At 45.0% G+C, this 19,935-nt stretch overlaps 1 protein-coding gene across 2 annotated transcripts; it reads left to right on the forward strand.

The window, feature by feature from the left end:
- The first annotated feature begins 912 nt into the window (after positions 1-912).
- On the forward strand, positions 913-17,443 carry CMAS (cytidine monophosphate N-acetylneuraminic acid synthetase). Of its 2 annotated transcripts, XM_064155937.1 has the most exons (8): positions 913-1,135; positions 6,974-7,116; positions 7,327-7,482; positions 10,487-10,620; positions 11,947-12,041; positions 12,931-13,102; positions 15,746-15,896; positions 16,752-17,443. In XM_064155937.1, the coding sequence occupies exons 1-8, from the start codon at positions 975-977 to the stop codon at positions 16,979-16,981; spliced, it is 1,242 nt and encodes a 413-aa protein (XP_064012007.1). In that variant the 5' UTR covers positions 913-974; the 3' UTR covers positions 16,982-17,443. The 2 variants fall into 2 exon arrangements, with proteins under 2 accessions (XP_064012007.1, XP_064012008.1); XM_064155938.1 differs by lacking the exon at positions 7,327-7,482.
- Positions 17,444-19,935: the final 2,492 nt, after the last annotated feature.

The following is a 19,935-nucleotide window of genomic DNA, read 5'->3' on the forward strand; positions in this document are numbered from 1 at the left end:
ATGTGCTGACAGGAAACAGAGCCGCACCTTTGACCAGCATTTCTTTTTCACATGCAGAGATACCAGGCTACATGTGTGCTACAGAAAGCTAGCAAACCTCCACCCCAGCTCGAAACTGTTATCTGAGGATGCTGGACACCCCTCGCCAGGGCAGGGCTTGCAAAACAGGGTAACACAGTCCTGAGAAGGCAAGAGGATGGCCCTCACCCTCAGCTTCCTTGAGCCTCTCACTACACCGTAAAGCATGTCCAGAAAATGCCAATAAACCTGGTGAAAGGTCTGGAGAAGAAGTCTTGTGAGAAGCAGCTGACGGAACAGGGGTTATTCAGTCTGCAAGAGGCTGGGGGGAGATCTCATCGCTCCCTATAGCTATCTGAAAGGAGGTCACAGAGGTGGGGACGTTAGTCTCTTCTCCCAATTAGCAAGGGATACAATGAGAGAAAATGACTGCAAGTTGGGCTAGGATAGTTTTCAATGACATATCAGACATTTATTTACCGAAATAGCGGTCAGGCATTGGACCAGACTGCCCAGGGAAGTAGCACTGTCCCTGAAAGCTATTAAAACACGCGTAGAAACGTCACTTCAGGCAGAGGTTTTATGGCCATGGTTGGCAGGTGGACTTGATGACCCTAGGAGCCTTTTCCAGCCTGAATGGTTCTAGGATTACACAGTTCTCCAAACTGAGAAGCGCTGGCTGCGAGACCCCTACCCCCACCAGCCTCCGCTGGCCCCAGCCCTCGCCTTGCTCCACGCCCCCTCCCCCGTCGCGCCACACCCCCCCCGCGGCCTCCCGCCGCGCCTGCCCGCAGCGCCTCTCCTCCGCGGCACCTCCCCTCCGCGGCACCTCCCCTCCGCAGCGCCTCCCCTCCGCAGCACGCAGGCGCGGCCGGGACTACATTTCCCGGCATGCCCGTCAGGCGCAGAGCTGGCGCCGGTAGCGAGTAGCGGCAGCGGCGGGGGAGGAACTCGCCATGGAAGCGGGCGCGGGGGGCTCCTGCGGCCACCTGGCCGCGCTGGTGCTGGCGAGGGGCGGCAGCAAGGGCATCCCGCTGAAGAACATCAAGCTGCTGGCGGGAGTGCCGCTCATCGGCTGGGTGCTGCGCGCCGCCACCGACGCCGGCGTCTTCCACAGGTGCGCATGCGCCGTCCCCCAGCGTCGGCTCCCCCAGACCCGTCTGCCTTCCCGCCGCTTGCGGGGGCGGAGGAGGCGCAGCTCGGGACGGGGCCAGCGGGAGAAGGGCGAGGGGGCCTAGCGCCTGTGGTAGCCCTCCCTTTCCGGCGAAGCTGGTGAGGGGGTCTAGAGCACAGGTCTTATGAGGAGCGGCTGAGGGAACTGGAGGAGGCAGAGGGGACACCTCGCTCTCTGCAACTGACTGTAGAGGACATTGCAGTGCAGTGGGTGTCAGTCTCCCCAGGAACAAGCGGTGGCACAGGAGAGAACTACCTGAAGTTGAGTCAGGGCGGGTTTAGATTGGCTATTGGGAAGAATTTCTTCACTGAAGGGGTTGCCAACCATTGGGACAGGCTGCCAGGAAGTGGTTGAATCGCCATCCGTGGAGGTATTTAAAAGATGTGTCGATGTGGCACTAGAGGGTGTGGTTCAGTGGTTGTCATGGCTGTGCTAGGATGATGATTGGACTCGATGGTCACAAGGGCCTCTTCCAACCTAAACACTTCTGTGATTCCTAACTGGCTTCACTCTGCCAGGTTTTGAGGCGTGGTGCCAGATGCCCAGCTGACAGGTGAGATGCCCAGATGACAGGTGGGCCAGCAGTGGAACATCTGGTTTCCCCTGTGGGGTCTTTAGCCTGGCTGAAACTGTCCCTTCAGATTTGTGATTGAAGCAGTTGTCTAGTAAGGGATCCTCACTGAAGGCAAGTTAATGTGGCAATGGGTTGCTCTGTGGATCAGGCAGAGCATGGCACAGGGCAAACAGGCTGCACCCTGCCATGAATTGTACTGGCCCTTTTTGGTGAGCTGTGAGGGAATGAAGGAATCAGTGTCTTGCAACAGTTGCTCCAGTTTGTGGTTGGGAGCCACTAGCTGATGATGTTTGCCAGTAAGTGTTGACATTTAACTTTACTAAGATAGATTAGCCAAGTGATGGCTAATCTCCTATGAATCACAGGGTGACTCTGGTTGGTGATCAGCTGGTCACACCCACAGTGCAAAGCTGGCCTGGTTAGGGTTAGTTGGGATCATGAGCTGGGTATCTCCGCAGGTGGTGACTCCACAGGCTTTCTGGGCACTGATTCCAGTAATCGATAGCTCTCATGGTTGAGAATTGTCTTGCATTTACATAACTGGTGCTTCCATTCTTGCAGTACATGCTTCTGTCCTCTTACAGTGCTCTTCCAGGAAAAAGCTGCTCTGTTTTCCTACAACCTACCTCAACCAGGTACTTGAAGACAGCAATAAAGTCGATACCTTGCCTTCTCTTTATAAGATAAATCAAGGTAGCTCTCTCTGCATCCCCTGGCATACAAGTGCTCCCAGCCCCAGGTTGTCCTGCTAGCTCTTTGTGGAGCTTGCTTCAGTTTTTCTTTCTTGTATATGGGAGCTCACAACTGGACACAGCATTCAGAGGCAGTATTATAAATGTTGAGTGGAGGGAAATGATCATGTGTGCCCATGTGACACAGAATAGAAGCTTAGCTGGACCTCAGTAAGGCATTTGACTCTTCCACGTGACGTCCTGGTCACCAAGCTGGAAAAACATGAACTTGATGGGTGGAGCACTGCTGGATAAGGAATTGTCCGAATGATCACAGGCAGAGAGGTGATCAGTGGCACAATGTCCAACTGGAGACCAGTGCAGAGTGGCATCCCTTAGGGGTCAGTGCTGGGACCAGTGCTGTTTAACATCTTTGTCAGTGATAGGGACAGAGGAATCGAATGCACCCTCAGCAAGTATGCAGATGACACCAAGCTGTGTGGCGCAGTCAACTTGCTAGAGGGCAGGGATGCCATCCAGGGGGACCTGGATAGGCTGGAGAGGTGGGCCCAGGCCAACCTCATGAAATTCAACAAGGCCAAGTGTTGCACCTGGGTCAGTGCAATCCCAAGCACAAATCCAGTCTGTGTGGTGAATGGCTGAGAGCAGCCCTGAGGAAAAGGACCTGGGGGTCTGGGTTGATGAAAAGCTTAACATGAGCTGGCAGTGTGCACATGCAGCCCAGACAGCAACTGTGTGCTGGGCTGCAGCAAGAGCAGTGTGGCCAGCAGGGCAAGGGAGGGGATTCTGTCCCTTTGCTCTGCTCTCATCAGACCCCATCTGGAGTACTGTGTGCAGCTCTGGAGCTCCCAACACAAAGAGGACATGGAACTGTTGGAGTGAGTCCAGAGGAGGGCCACAAAGATGCTCAGAGGGCTGCAGCAGCTGTGCTATGAGGACAGGCTACAGAGATGTTGGGGCTCTTTACCCTGGAGAAGAGAAGGCTTTGAGGAGACCTTATAGTGGCCATCCAGCATCTGAAGGGGGCCTACAGGAAGGCTGAGGAGGGACTATTTACAAGGTCTTGTAATGACAGGATGAAGGGTAATGGGTTTAAACTGGAAGAGGGTGGGATTTAAAGTAGATGTTGTGAAAGGGTTCAGCACAGTGAGGGTGGTGAGATGCTGGCACTGGTTGTCCAGGAAGGTTGTGGATGCTTCATCCCTGGAGGTGTTCAAGGCCAGGTTGGATGGGGCTTTGAGCAACCTGTTCTGGTGGGACATGTCTCTGTCTATGGTGAAGGGTTGGAATTGGATGATCTTAGAGGTCTCTTCCAACCTAGTTGATTCTGATTCTAAACCATTCTATGATTTATGGCACAGTGCACAAAACGTTGGTAGCAATAATTAGAGCTGGACTGAAACAAGTGTGTTGTTCATTTTAGGAAAATAGGCTTTACAGATTTCTGCTTGTGAAGCTAAAACAATTTTCTCCACACATACTGATGAAATTCGTTAGAAGCACTTGGTATGTAGCATACATAGATGCAAATTCTAAATGCAAACCTCCTGCTTTACCCTCAGAACAGGAACTTGAGACAGTCAAGTGAAATGTAGCTCAGCTAGATTCAGAGCTGGAGGTAAGCTGCTGTACTCAGCATCTACTCTCAAGCAGTGTTTTCACTCTGTCTGGAAAGTAGAGAAAGCACCACTGGCTTGGTTTGATTTTTAATACAGAAACAATCAAAACTGTTACTTAATGTATGTGACCCCCATATTGCTTAATGACCTGTGGTGGATGTGGTGGCTTAAGCAACCTACCTACCATTTGAATTTGCCCAACAGGAAGCCAGGTAGGGTTATGTAGCCTAACTTTAAGGCATATCAGGTGCATTAGATGAAGTGTATTCGATCTTTTAGCCACTTCTGAAACAGCTCTGCTGACAGGGTAAGATGTTACAGGCAAAACTGTTAGCTGACTTGAGGGTGTTAATTGATGAAAAGCTGAATGTGAGCTGGCAATGGTTGCTGGCAGCCTGGAAGCCAGCTGCATGCTGGGCTGCACCAAGTGTGACCAGGAGGATGAGGGAGGCAAATCTCTCCCCCTGCTCTTGTGAGACCCTACCCATAGACTGCAACCAGTTCTAGTGCCCACAGCATAACAGGGACATCAAACTGCTGAAGCAAAGGGCTGGAGAACCTCCCCTGTGGGGACAGGCTGAGAGAGTTGGGGCTGTTTAGCAGAGAAGAGAAGGCTCTGGGTAGACCTTAGAGCAGCCTCTCAATATCCCAGGAAGGGACTTTTTACAAGAGCTTATAGTGATTGAATGAGAGGGAGTGGATTGAAGTTTGGAGAAGGGCAGATTGAGACTGGAATCAGAAAGAAATTCTTTCCAGGGAGGGTGATGAGACGCTGGAACAGGTTGCCTGGGGGGTTGTGGATACCCCCTCCTGGAGGTGTTCAAGGCCAGGCTGGATGAGGTTTTGAGCAACAGATCTAGTGGAAGAAGTCCTTGCCCATGGCACCGGGGTTGGAACTATATGTTCCTTAAGATGCTTTCCAACCAACCCATTCTATGCATCTATGAATGGGGAGTGTATATTTAATCTAACTGGCCTGGAGCAGTTTATGGAAAATACCTCTTCTGCATTTATTCATATGGGTGTGACCTGACATTGCTGTCACTGTCACACATAGTTTTATTCTGATGATCCTATGATGTCTTTGGAAGAAAAACCTGAATTGGCACTTGCTATGTTCTGTGCTTTGAGAATGGCTGTGTGGCTGAGTGAAGGGTTATTTTTCATAGGGTTTGGAGTTGTGTCTCACATGCTTTTTTTTCCACAGTGATGGCAACAATAGCCTCTCATTGTTCAGCCAGTGTTTATCATCACATAATATTCAAACTCAGCCCTTCCTTTTGTCAATGTTTATTAACCCTGAACAATGACAATCTTGCTTTACCAGGTTTTCTGTGCCAAAAAACATATGTGATGGTAATTTGAACAGCACTTTTCTCTGCATCAATGTGGAGCCTAATTAACACAATTTAAAACACTTGCAGAATAAGCTAATCTTCTAACTATTTGGCAGTTTTACTTGTCAGCCTTCTTTCTGAACACTTAAATTACTTTAAATGCTTCATCCAAACCATTCATGGATCTGTTAACATGCCTAACGTGTTGTGTTGTGCTGACACTTGAGTTTTCTGGTGTTGCTTCTGAGATTTATATTGCTTAAGCTTTCTTTATGGGAGCAAGAGCACCCCAACAGCATTAAATTTAAATGCAACCCAAGCTTGAGATTTTGCTGTCTACTCAAGAGCTCCAAGCAGCAGTACAGGCTTGGGGCAGAGTGACTGACAAAGCCAATGCATCAGATACTATGAAAGGAAAAGCTACATCTGAGTTGTGAAGCTGTATTGATGTCACTGCTTTCCATCAACCTTCTGTAATATTTATCTAGACTTCATAAGAGATGATAATACTTCATTTGCCCCCATCCTTTCATCAGGAGTTACTGCACTGGTAGATCTTTGTACACTATACAGTAAGAACTCTGCCAGATACAGGATAAGTACTTACATTTCCAGGTCAAGCTTCAGCTGCTCTTGCATGTACAGCTATAATGCTACAGGCTTGGGACAGAATGGCTGGAAAGCAGGCCAGTGGAAAAGGATCTGGGGATGCTGGTGAACAGATGAACATGAGCCAGCAGTGTGCCCGGGTAGCCAAGAAGGCCAACAGCATCCTAGCCTGGATCAGAACCAGTGTGTCCAGCAGGAGTAGGGCAGTGATGGTGCCCCTGTACTTGGCCTTAGTGAGGCCACAGCTTGAGTGCTGGGTTCAGTTCTGGGTGTTACAGGATAGGAAAGACATTGAGCAGCTGGAGAGTGTCCAGAGGAGAGCAAAGGAGCTGATGAGGGGTTTGGAAGGTGTCATACAAGGAGCAGCTGAGGGAGCTGGGATTGTTCAGTCTGGAGAACAGAAGGCAGAGGGGAGATCTTACTGCTTTCTACAGCTACCTGAAAGGGGGTTGAAGTGAGACTGGTGTTGATCTCTTCTCCTAAGTAACTAGAGATAGGATGAGAGGAAATGGGTGTGAGTTGTGCCAGGGGAGGTTTAGATTGGACATTAGGAGAAACTATTTTACTGAGAGAGTGGTGAGGGGTTGGAACAGGCTGCCCAGGGAGGTGGTGGAGTCACCATCCTTGGAGGTGTTCAAGAAGCTGTAGATGTGGTGCTTCAGGATATGGTTTAGTGGTCATGGTAGTTTGGTTACAGTTGGACTCAATGATGTTAAAAGTCTTTTCCAGCCATAGTGATTCTATGGTTTTTGCTGTGTTCCTGTTAAAAGCTGTTTATTGAACTGACTGCGATAGTTTACCTAGCGTGAATAAAAGAGCTAGTTCCTTTCAATGCAAAGTGTAGGACATACTTAAAAGTCAGGATGTTGTTCTTAATAGATTCTGGGAGGTAAATCAACAATGCTGGGATTTATTATCTTTATTAATTTCTGTCACTGATCTGCCAACAGTATCTGGGTTTCTACAGACCATGATGAAATTGAGAAGGTGGCAAAGCAGTTTGGTGCTCAAGTCCATCGCAGAAGCCCTGAAGTTTCTCAAGACTCTTCAACTTCTCTAGAAGCTATTAGAGAATTTCTTAATCATCATCATGGTAAATCAGGAATGAAATATGCTGAGCTTTCATTTTCTAGCCCCAAAGTGATCATGCACTTATTCTTTAGAAAAATAGGTAAAGCCCTTTAGTAAACAAAACCCAGAAAGTTTCTTCTTTTGTGCGTGTAACATTCACCCTACCACACTTTGCAGTTGTGTGTTTTAAAGGTATTCATTGTTTCATAAATGTTTCTTTGTTTTGCTTTAGAAGTTGATATTGTAGGAAATATTCAAGCAACATCTCCTTGTTTACATCCCAGTGATCTTATAAAAGTAGCAGATATGATCCAGAAGGAGGGATTTGATTCTGTCTTCTCAGTTGTGAGACGGCATCAATTCAGATGGAGCGAGGTGAAAAAAGGAGGTAATGTTTAGCTGTTTCTGGTTACAGTTATACTTCATAATTTATTTATGTGTTTCAACTGATGTAGTTCCATACCTGTAGTACTTTCATTAGCAAGTGATAGCAGAGGTGGAGGTTGAATTCTTGAAGAGATGTGAGATGGCTTAGAAATTCCTTTTAAGTAGTGCTGGTTTGATATTACTAAGCATTGTTCTACCTCCCTGTAGTTGTGTTGTAGAAGTGATAAGATATTGAAAATTAAAATATTCTTAACTTGTGTATTGTCACTTAATTGTACTTAATACAACTTAGTATTGTAACTTAAGCACAAAATATAGCTCCTCAAAAATCATAGAATCAAACAGGTTGGAAGAGACCTCCAAGATCATCCAGTCCAACCTAGCACCCAGCCCTAACCAATCAACCAGACCATGGCACTAAGTGCCTCATCCAGGCTTTTCTTGAACACCCCCAGGGACGGTGCCTCCACCAGCTCCCTGGGCAGCCCATTCCAATGGGAAATCACTCTCTCTGTGAAGAACTTCTTCCTAATATCCAGCCTATACCTACCCTGGCACTACTTGAGACTGTGTCCCCTTGTTCTATTGCTGGTTACCTGGGAGAAGAGGCCAACCCCCACCTGGCTACAATGCCCCTTCAGGTAGTTGTAGACAGTAATAAGATCACCTCTGAGCCTCCTCTTCTCCAGGCTAAACAGGCCCAGCTCTCTCAACCTCTCCTCATAGGATTTGTGCTCCAGGCCCCTCACCATGTTAACTTCTACCTGGCAGGTGTTCATGTGGTTGTAGACATGACCCTAGAAGTTGCTTGTTCTTACTGTGCAGTAGCTAACAAAAGACATCTAATGTCAGGTAAAGCCTTAGTGAATATGGGATGACAACCTCTTAACCTGGAGATTTAGGGTTTATTTCAGCCTTCTAATTTGGCTGATGACTTGACAAATTGCAGACTACCTTTGAGTCATGAGGACTGAACTCATGTTGATTAGCTCATACAAAAGAATATGACTGGTTTTCCCAGCAAAAATATGCCTCCTAGGTACAGTTGCCAAGATGACTAAAGGCTGAACTCTCTACTTAACTTCATGTAGCTGTAGAAGTACCTTTGTCCTTGTACAAGGAATTATTCCACACATTACCTAATGTAGGGTTTTTTGTGTGTTTGTTTTTTTTGTTTGTTTGTTGTAGTTGGTTTTTGGTTGGTTGGTTTGGGTGTTGTGAGGTTTTTTATGATTAAAGCAGAAAAGTTTGCTTCTTTTTTTTCTAAACCCAGTTAATGCAGATGCTGTCACATCATTCCTATTTGTGTAAAATCAGTGTGTTCCTCAGACATTACAGTTATTCTGTGGAGATTGACTTGCTTCTGATGAAAATTCTGTTGGTGGGTTTACAAAGCATGCTGTAAAAAAGCATGCAAAATAAATGCTTGGTATTAGAGTTGGAATAGGAGTTAGGCCTCTGTTTAGAATAAACAACTGACTTGAACATTCTCCTTGCTCCTCACAAGAGAAGAAATAATGTGGCAGAGTTTGTTCATAAAGTAGAAGAGGAGTATCAAAATTGTGAGTGGCAGTTTAGGATTCTGTGAATTGCACTTTAGGCAGCCAAGTAGAAGCCCACTTCACATCTTGTGGCTAGAATGGATACCTATGAAAGACTAAATCTCTTTTGGATTTGTCATGTGGCTTTTTGAAGTGACTGTGCCTCCTTATCTTGATAGGTAGATTACTAAAATTAAAAAGCTTCAAGGCCTACATGTAAGAGCAAATCAGTACAATGCAACAACCAAAGTCTTTCTGTGTGGCAAGGGGTAAAATACCAGTCACTTGCAAGAAGTGTATGTGAGCAGAACAAGGAATATGTTGTACAAATGTGGTCAGCTTAAGGGTAAAAGCAAATGGCCTTTCAGGACTGTGGTGTTTCGGGTGGCAGTGATTAATGAGAGCATTATACAATTTAGCATTGTGTTCTTTTTCCTTCCTTTGTTTTCTTATTCCCCCTAGATGGCTCTGAAGTACTGATGATGTACACTCTTCTTGTCTATTTCTGTTGTTCCTTCTGCTTTACGGTTCAGTATTGATGCAGCCTGAAAGAAAAAGGTGTCTCTCTGGAAATGTTTATTTCATTGAGACACAAAGCTCTAGTGTGTTTAGGAAACACCGGGTGTGTATGTATCCTAAAGCCTATGGGTGTTTTGGGTGTTTGAGAATGCCTTCCAGTTTTTCCCTGGTTATTAGATCATGAGACCTGCTGAATTTCAGCTGCTTTGTCCGTATGAATTTGGGTGACATAAGGACCGAAGTCTCTCCCTGATTTCTGCTGCATGCACTGCTGGCATTGACTGGTTCTTATGGTATCAGAGTTTCTCAAAGACAGTTGTTTATTTGTGGACATCAATTAAACCACTTATGAAAAGTTAAGAGGTGTCCTTGCAAAGGATGTGTTTTGGGTAAGTGCCAAGAGGTTTTCACTGACAGAATTTCTTCTTGTATGCTCTTTCCACATTTCAGGTTGGACCTCTCTGCTTTCAAAGGTCATTCAGGGCTTTACTGATTTTAGGCCCAGGTAGCTGAATGGAGTTTTTGTGTGTTTACCCTCACTGTATACTAGGAAGTAGAATGCAGAGAGGCTATAGACTTTCTTTGACACTGGCAAGGATAGTCCAAGAGAACATCCTCTCTACTCCTTCTGTTAACTAATTTTGGAGCTGATGACCTCTCAGGATTTTGTTGGTTTTTTTTAAATTGGAATGAAAAAATGCCTTTGCTGAAGGCCATTCTGCACTCTGTTAGCCACAGTTCCCAGAAAGAGAAGCACCTCAGTGATTCTTGGTGTAGCTAAGCAATGAGAAGCAATAACAAAAGAAGTTGATGACTGAACTGTGACTCTGATTTTTCAACAAAAACTCTTTAAAGAAACTTAAGTGACTCTGAGCAGGGATTCTGAAAAACTTATTTCATAGTATTATAGCATCCTTATTTTGTATTTTTTTTCTCTGTTACCAGAAAACAAAATGACAGAACCCCAAAACCTGAATCCAGCCAAACGGTACCGGAGGCAAGATTGGCCTGGGGAGCTGTATGAAAATGGTTCATTTTATTTTGCTAAGAGACATTTGATTGAAAAAGGCTACTTGCAGGTTAGTGCCTCTGGTTTTCATCCTCTTTAGAAGAATACATCCTTTGTTCTAGAGGGTTCTGAGTTCAAGAGTGCAGTCAGTATGTTGCAATGACACCTGCACCTTGGTCCACTTGCTTATTATTTTTAACTTAACAGATACTGGCTTTAGTTCTCTGTGGTTACCACAGACCCATGCACTGCCAGCTTGTGCTGTATGCACTTGCAAACAGTGATCTGGACAGTAGAATTTTGTTGAATTCTACATTTTATGAGGATTGCACCACTACTCTGTGAAGTTTTTTTAAATTCTATTTGGGTGTAGTGGATATTTTTTTCAATGGAAATTATGTCATTGCTTAGATAACAAACGAAAAATAAGCTTACACTTAATCACAGAATGTTAGGTGTTGAAAGGGACCTCAAAAGATCATCCAGTCCAACCCTCTGACAGAGCAGCGTCACCTAAAGTAGATCACACAGGAACCAAGTGGGTTTGGAATGTCTCCAGAGAAAGAGACTCCACAACCTCTCTGGGCAGCCTGCTCCAGGGTTCTGCCACCCTCACAGTGAAAAAGTTTCTTCTTCTGTTCACATGGAAACTCTGCTGCTCCAGCTTCCACCCATTGCCCCTTGTCCTGTCATTGGACATCCCTGAGCAGAGCCTGGCTCTGTCCTTCTGACACTGCCCTGCACATGTTGATAAATGTGACTGAGGTCACCCCTCAGGCTGTTCTGCTCCAAGCTAAAGAGCCCCAGCTCCCTCAGCCTGTTCCTCAGCAGGGAGATGTTCCACTGCCTCCAGCATCTTTGTTCCCTCAGATCCTTCTTGAGCTCAGTGGCCCAGAACTGAACACAAATATTTGAGATGCAGCCTTACCAGGGTAGAGTAGAGGGGGAGGAGGACTTCTCTCAACCTACTCACCACACCTCTTATACAGCCCAGGATGCCCTTGGCCTTCTTGACCATAAGGGCATGTTAGTGGTTCATGAGCATCCTCCTGTCCACCAGGACCCCCAAGTCCCTTTCCCCTGAGTAAATGCTGCAGGTATTACTGTTTTACTGTATTAAAAGACCTAAGGGTGACACAAGGACTATATTTCATAATGTTTCCTGCATGCTTTTTCTAGTTGCAAAGTGAAAATGATTGTTGGCTGTTGCCTGTAGGAAGTTGTTTCAAATGCTTCATTGTGGTAAAAACTTGTTTACTGATGGTTCATTTATATATAAGCCATTGTGACCACTGTGTTACCAGGTACTTGGCTTTCATTACATGGTACTATATGGTGCAGTGTTACCTTTGTATTAACCCAAGCAGGAAGTTTTAATGGACTCTATTTTATTTAGGGTGGTAAAATGGCCTACTATGAAATGCGTGCAGAGCACAGTGTGGATATTGATATAGACATTGACTGGCCTATTGCAGAGCAGAGAGTATTGAGGTAAACCCACTTGTTTATTGCTTTATAGCTTTGATATCTCTCATTGTTTGAAATGATGGTAATGTGTATTCATAATGTCTGAGATGTAAGTAATCAGAATCAAAGATAATTAGAAACTTTGATCATTTTTCCTTGTCTCTCTTGAAATCATCTGAATTGCCTTTGTTGTATATTTGTGTTTATTGGGGTTTTTGAAAAGTGCAACTTGGGGAAAACTGTAAGCCCCACTATACTCTAGCAGTGTGTTGGCATCATCTCTGTTTTTTCCATCTGAGTTCTCCTAGGCTTGCATGGTCTGTACCACATGCACTGATGTGCACGGCTGAGAGTGCTCATGTTGAAGTCATGAGCTGGTTACACCTTGCCAGCTGCCTTTTCTATACAGCTATTCTGAAACTCTCCAAGGAAGTAATGGGTGGGAATGAAAATGGTCTTCTGTGCCTTTTGCATCCTCTACTCCATTTTGGTTTTGCCCCAGATAAGTGCTAGAGAACATAACCTCTTAACACTAAGGAAATAACTCTCATCCTACTATTTTATTGGGTGTTCAAGAAAAGCCTGGATGAGGCACTTGGTGCCATGGTCTAGTTGACTGGCTAGGGCTAGGTTGGACTGGATGAGCTTGGAGGTCTCTTCCAACTTGTTTGATTGTATGATTCTAAATGGGCAACATAACTGAACTGACTTGGATCATTTTGTCATTTGTTTTTTTTTGTTCTTTGAAGAGGGAGATGATAGTTGGAGAATGGCAATGATGGGAAAAGACATTACAAAAAAAAGAATGTCAGAGCTGATTTTTTTTTTGTCTGAATGTCACAGCTGTATTTGAAAGATTTGGCTTTGAAGTGTTCAAAGAGTTCCACCCTAAAAAGATAACTTCTTTGTCTAGCTTTGGATATTTTGGCAAAGAGCCATTGAAAGAAGTGAAGCTGTTGGTTTGCAGTATTGATGGGTGCCTGACAAATGGTCGCATTTATGTGACAGAAGATCAGAAGGAAATGGTCTCTTATGATTACAGAGATATTGTTGGTGTTGATCTATTAAAGAAGAGAGGAATTCAGGTAAGTGTTCTGAAGTGTGAGGCTTTATCTGCTGTGACCTTGAACGTTAAAAGATTCTAGAAGACTACAACATATAAGTTGAAGTTTCTACATAGTGTTTCTGATCAAGCAGCATAATACAGTGCCTCAGGGTTGGGACAAATGTTCTGAGCTCCCTTAGGAGAAAATTGAGAAAGTTCTCCATCTCACTCACAGCAGCTATAGCATCTTTCTCCTTTTGTCCTGGAAAAACGTGGGGAAAAAATTTTATAGTGTTTTGCCATCACCAGTCATGTTCTGTAGCCAGGCAACCAGCAACAGAACAAGGGGACACAGTCTCTAGTTGTGCAGGGGGAGCTATAGGCTGGATGTTAGGAGGAAGTTCTTGCCAGAGAGAGTGATTGGCATTGGAATGGGCTGCCCAGAGAGGTGGTGGAGTTGCTGTCCCTGGAGGTGTTCAAAAAAAGATTGGATAAGGCACTTGGTGCCATGGTCTGGTTGATTGGACAGGGCTGGGTGATAGGTTGGACTGGATGTCTTGGAGGTCTCTTCCAATCTGGTTGATTCTATGATTCTGTGTAGTCTAGACACTTATTAATTATAAGGCAGCTTTGCAGGCAGGCATATGTTGTTTCCTTTTGGCTATAGAAGAGGTAGAAATACTCAGGTAAATTAGCCACAGTTGTTGTAAAGAGGGGAAAATCAAACCCCAGACACTTTTGTCTGCATTGTTATTTAAATGTAACTTAATATGCTTTAATGTTGTGAGGATTCAACGTAAATGAAAAGCAAAAAGCACAGGTTGTATTGTGGCTACTTTCATTATTATTGATTATTATTACCTCTACTAAATTCTACTGATCTGAATCTTTGCTTGTGTTTATGTAAAATCAGCTTCATGACTGTTTTCTCTCCATGTGCATACCTTTGGCAGAGCTAGAAGAGATTTTTCAGGGTAGAAACTAAGTACAGATTTAGGCTTTGAGAGCCTTAGCTCTGGCACAGGCACAGATACAACATAAGTAGCTGTACCCCAAGTAGACTTCTTCAGATACATTTTTGGAGTCTGTTGTGGGATTTTTTTGTACAGCAAGTTAGATGAGGCATTCATAACATCCTCTGATGCATTTTGGCTACCTTGGGGCGGTAAAATGCAGTAGATGGCTTTTCAAGACTCCCTTAGCTTTTTCTGTGAGGCAACAGAGTGAAGAAGCCTGTGATTGTTGTTTTGTTGCCTATTTCCATACTTCCCGTGACTTGGAATCTTCCACTGAAAGTCTCCTGATCTTTGTGCTGCACTTCATGTATTTCTAGCACATGTAGCTGACTCACACTTGTTCTGAGCACCAATCCTTTTCATTCTGGACTTAAAATCAATTGAGTTAATATTTAAAAACAACTAGGGAGGATAAGTTTGTTCACAGCTTGGAAAGAAAACTTGGAGAGGCTGTGTCTGAGATTTAAGAACTGCTGCAATAACCTCCTAGGTTTAGTTTGCCTTGTATCACAGTATCATCAGGATTGGAAGAGACCTCATAGATCATCAAGTCCAACCCTTTACCACAGAGCTCAAGGCCAGACCATGGCACCAAGTGCCACGTCCAGTCCTGCCTTGAACAGCTCCAGGGACGGCGACTCCACCACCTCCCCGGGCAGCCCATTCCAGTGTCCAATGACTCTCTCAGTGAAGAACTTTCTCCTCACCTCCAGCCTAAATCTCCCCTGGCACAGCCTGAGGCTGTGTCCTCTCGTTCTGGTGCTGGCTCCCTGAGAGAAGAGAGCAACCTCCTCCTGGCTACAACCACCCCTCAGGTAGTTGTAGACAGCAATAAGGTCACCCCTGAGCCTCCTCTTCTCCAGGCTAACCAATCCCAGCTCCCTCAGCCTCTCCTCGTAGGGCTGTGCTCAAGGCCTCTCCCCAGCCTCGTCGCCCTTCTCTGGATACACTCAAGCATCTCAATGTCCCTTGTAAAGTGGGGGGCCCAGAACTGAACACAGTACTCAAGGTGTGGTCTAACCAGTGCAGAGTACAGGGGCAGAATGACCTCCCTGCTCCTGCTGACCACACCATTCCTGATGCAATGCTGTGTGTGGTTTCTGAAATTTCAAGTTTGGAATGAACTTGCAGAGATGAATGTGTTGTGCTACTTCAGTCTATTCAGTGCTCTGTTAATGCCCTGGAGTCCTGCTGTAAATAAAATGAAGTTTATTAGATAGAAGAATCACAGAAAATACTTCATAATATTCTGCTTCTAGAAATGTTACAGAAACCTTTCTTGGGAAATTCCTTATTCCCTTTGGTGGTGTAATTAGTTGATACTGCCCTGGGTAGTCAGCATGCCACTCTGCTGTGATACCCAGTATTTCATTTGATACATGTTGCATTTAAAAAGACAAATGGGAAATTTTTTTGAACAGACAAACAGGAAATTTTTTTGAACCTCAGAGAGGTTTTACAAAGCAGCTACAAATCTGGAATGGGGATTTGGGATGCTGATCACTTCTGCTCCAAGTTTTGATTGAAGAAACTTGTTACTGAATGCTTTTATGATATCTGAGAGAGCTTCAGTGAGAGCTACTGCTGTTTTGTTTCCTTAGTAAAACAGCTTCCATGTCTTATTTCTTTGTAGGTAGAATTTGTCTAACTTGACTCTGTTTTAATAGGTTCGACTCATCTCTGAAAGAGATTGTTCAAAAACACTGTCAGCCATGCATCTGGGATGTATAGCAAAGGTTAGCACAACAAATAAATTACAGGTCCTGGAGGACTGGCAAAAAGACATGAGACTGAGCTGGAAAGAAGTCGCTTACTTAGGTCAGTTCCTGGTTTTGTGGCAGTAAAATTTACATGCTGTACTTTCCACAAATGCAAACTGCTCTGCTCAGCTTCAAGAAGCTTTACTCTTTGTTAATACTCTAAACTTATTGGGATTGATGTGCAAATTGCTGTACAGGATACAAACTAATCATTAAAGGCATGGATGAATCAATGTCTAATTTGGTAAGGGAAGTCTTGGCTATTTTTATAATCAGATTTAGGAAAGGTTTTGATATTGCACAATCACACAGTTCCAGCTCTTTACCATAAGGGTAGTCGAACACTGGAACAGGTTGCCCAAGGAGGTGATTGGGTCCCCATCCCTGTTGATATTCAATAGCTCTGGGCAACCTCATCTAGTTGAGGATCCCCTTGCTTACTGCAGAGGGTGTTGGACTGGATGACCTTTGGAGATCCCTCTCAACCCAGACCATTCTATGATTTTGAACTCCTTCTGCTTCACTTCAGATGGGTATTGTATAGATTATACCCCAAAATGGAAACAAGAAATGGACACAATTAAAACTGCAAGCTGTGTGATTCTGCACAAAACTGTATTTCAGTATCAGCTTAAGTCCTGCAAATGCTTATTCAGTTGCTCAAATAATTTTTGCTGCTTTTCAAAGTACCATTCTCCCACCTAAAGATTGTGTGAAGTGTGGTCAGCATTGCATGTGTCACTGAGCTCTTCTGAGACTTGCCTGACATCTGCAAAGTGCTGTTGAGCTGCTGAGATGAAAACTATGACAAATTTTTTGAAAGGTTAACATGTACAGTGGGAAAAAAAAAAGATTTTGTTCAGTTTTCCACCCACTGTGATATTTTTTCCTTGTCTGTCATCTTTCTCAATAGGAAATGAAGAGTCTGATGTGGAATGCCTGAAGAAAGCTGGCATGAGTGGTGTGCCTGCTGACGCCTGTGCAGTCGCTCAGAAAGCTGCTGGTTATATCTGTAAAAGCAATGGTGGCTGTGGAGCTGTCCGGGAGTTTGCAGAACACATTTTCCTCTTGCTAGAAAAAGTGAACTCTGCAAGGAAGCAAATGCAAGAAATTAGTTCAGCAGGGAAGGAAACAGGGAAATGAGAACAGCAGGAGGAAAATTAAGGAACTAATGACAAAAGAGTAATGCGGTTGCTCAGTCCTACTTTTCTTCTCCTCTCTCAATAAGTTTGCATCTCAAAGGATGGTTTCTCTTCCAAGTGTTACGTAACAGTGGAGTTAAAGTGGTGTTTCCCTTGATCTTTCCCTCTAAGGTCCCACTTGGAGTAAGTGCTGATACTCATGATTGTATGCTGGTATTATCTTATGATGCTTCTTAATATCATCATACTCATGGTTCTTTAAAAAAACGATTAAGTGCAGTGAAAGGAATGCTACAAAAGGTAGTGTCCTGTAAATCTACTCTCAAGCATTACAGCTGTCCTACAGCAATGATTTGTCTTTATGCCATAATCTGAATATTTCCAGGGATCAGTGACTTTGCATGACTTGGGGATTTGTCATCCAGACTGAAAACAGAATAAATTAAACTGTCAGTTTTGCTCATTGGGCTCATATTTCCTGTATCAAATGTCAGCATCACCTTGTAGTTGTGTGTTTGGTTTTTACAGGGTTCATCCCTAGTACAGAAGAGTTTTAGCATATGCTGGAGAAGGTCAAGTATAAAACTCCTTCCTGTATTTTTCAGACAGGTCAGTTAATGTACAACTAGTTAATATTAGTATTAGTTAGGAAAAGCATTTAGGCATAGATTCAGGTTTAAGCTTATAGATAATTAAGCTGCATTTGAATTACAGCTTCTATTCATAGATTCATAAAATGGTTTTGATTGCAAGGGACCTCCAAAGGTTGTCTAGTCCTACCTCCCTGCAGTCAGCAGGGACATCCTTCACTAGATCCTCTTGCTCAGAGCCTTGGTGAGCCTGATCTTGAATATCTCCACAGATGGAATCCCAACTACCTCCCTCATCAACCTGTTCCGATGTTCCATCACCCTCGTGGTGCAGAGGGGTGACCTCATTTGTGTTTATAAAGATGTGCAGGGCAGCGTCAGGATGACAGAGCCAGGCTCTGCTCAGGGATGTGCAATGACAGGACAAGAGGCAATGGGTGCTGGAGCAGAGGAAGCTTCATGTGAACGTAAGGAGAAACTTATTCACTGTGAGAGCCATGGAGCAGGCTGCTCATAGAGGTTGTGGCGTCTCCTTTCCTGGAGACATTCCAAACCTGGCTTGCCTTTCTGTGTGATCTGCCCCAGCTGATCCTGCACTGGCAGGGAGGTTGGACTGAATGGTCTTTGGAGGTCCCCCCCAACCCCTGACTTTCTGTGATTCTGTGTGAATTGGGTTCAGTGTGACCAATAGCCAAGTAAGAATTCTTCACATAGGTAGAAGAGTGAGGAAAGGCAGTTGTGTTAGCTATAAAACACAGAGCTAGGGGGAAAGACCACTGAAGACACTAGCAATGGCCAACAGCAGGTGCCTGAAGGATAGGCACTTGCCATGTTGAGTTTGGCAGTGCTTCCCACTCTTCCTGTGGCCTCATGAGTTTTTGAAGCTGGACGTTGCTTACAGGCATTTACTAAACCTCAGCACACATAAAGGAGCCTTTGTGCATGTGTTCCACCGTTGCTGAGCCTTGCTTTCATCATCTTATTTCTCATATAGGAAACAGCCAAGCACAGTTTTATCCTTATTTCACAGCAGGTGTCAGTGATTCATTCTGAAATGTCATTGGGTAGCTCTGACAGTAAGAAGCAGGACACAGCATTACTGTTACTGATAGGAATTAATCATCTAATCTTAAAACTCATTGAAAATAGGGCAAAAGAGCACATAGAACTGTTTGAGAGTACAATGACATCAGCTGAATCAGCATCCACTGGCCATAGATAGCAATGGGAAATTGCTCAGCAAGTTCTTGGGTGGCATATAATTGGAGGCTGGGAGAATATTCTGGAAATATCACAGGCTTGTCCCAGTTGTTCACATACACTTGCAGACAAGTTCCTTGGCTAAAGTGATGTTAGCTCAACTTCCCTGGTCCTGAGGTTAAAGTTAAATGTGGAGATTGTAGAATGGTTTGGTTGGAAGGGACCTCCAAAGGTCATCTAGCCCAACCTTCCTGCAGTCAGCAGAGACATCCTCCACTAGAGCAGCTTGCTCACAGCCTTGTCCAGCCTGGCCTTGAATAGCTCCAGAGGTGAGGCATCAGCCGTCTCCCTGGGCAACCTGTTGCAGTGCTCTAGCAGAACTTGTTCCTAAACATCCAATTTAAATCTGTTTTTCTGTCATTTCAAACCGTTGCCCCTTGTCCTGTCCCTGCAGGCCTTTGCAAACAATCCCTTTGCAGCCTTCTGGTACCTTTCAGTACTGGAAAGCTGCTCTAAGGTCTGCCTGCATCCTTGTCTTCTCCAGACTGAACAGTCTCAACTGTCTCAGCCTGTCCCCATAGGGGAGGTGCTGCAGCGCTCTCCGCGTCCTTGTGGCCCTCTGGACCGGCTCCAGCAGTTCCAAGTCCCTCTTCTACTGGGGACACCAGAAGCAGACTCACATCCTTGCAGACTCTGTCAGAAATGAAGGACTTCATAGGCAGGCTGTGCGTCAGGACTGTGCCTTGTGCCCAGAGACAGTCCTGCTCCCGTCAAAACTGCGTCTGCTTCCTTTCAGGATCTGTTGCTGCTGAGCCCTGCAGCACCCTGTGAAAACGATTTTCTAGTTCCTGCGCAGAGCTTTGCAGTTTCAATCCTGCGGTCAGCAGATGTCAGTAAAGACCAAACCTTTGAGAGGCAGCGCAGCTGCAGCTTCCCTTTGTACTTGTGGCAAGCCTGGATGCAGAGCCCACACTACAGTGGATGTCTCTGGTGCCTTGAGATTGTGATCGTTCCCAAGATCCCCACTTAGCAGTTGGAAAGAGGCCACAAGGAAGCCCAGCAATTCAGTTTGTGCCTCCGTGATTTTCTGTCATGGAGTTTTTCACCTGAGCAGCTGTCAGGTGTTCTCTACTTGCTCCTTGTGGAGTGGAAGGTGCTCTGCTTG

The sequence above is a fragment of the Pogoniulus pusillus genome, chromosome 15, assembly GCF_015220805.1.
Source record: "Pogoniulus pusillus isolate bPogPus1 chromosome 15, bPogPus1.pri, whole genome shotgun sequence".
In the NCBI taxonomy this organism is placed as follows: domain Eukaryota; kingdom Metazoa; phylum Chordata; class Aves; order Piciformes; family Lybiidae; genus Pogoniulus; species Pogoniulus pusillus.

Excerpts from the sequence above, each read along its gene's own strand:
- CMAS (XM_064155937.1), top strand. The coding sequence starts at position 975 with ATGGAAGCGGGCGCGGGGGGCTCCTGCGGCCACCTGGCCGCGCTGGTG. Across the intron at positions 1,136-6,973 it reads GACGCCGGCGTCTTCCACAG|TATCTGGGTTTCTACAGACC; the intron begins GTGCGCATGCGC and ends ATCTGCCAACAG. Across the intron at positions 7,483-10,486 it reads GAGCGAGGTGAAAAAAGGAG|AAAACAAAATGACAGAACCC; the intron begins GTAATGTTTAGC and ends CTCTGTTACCAG.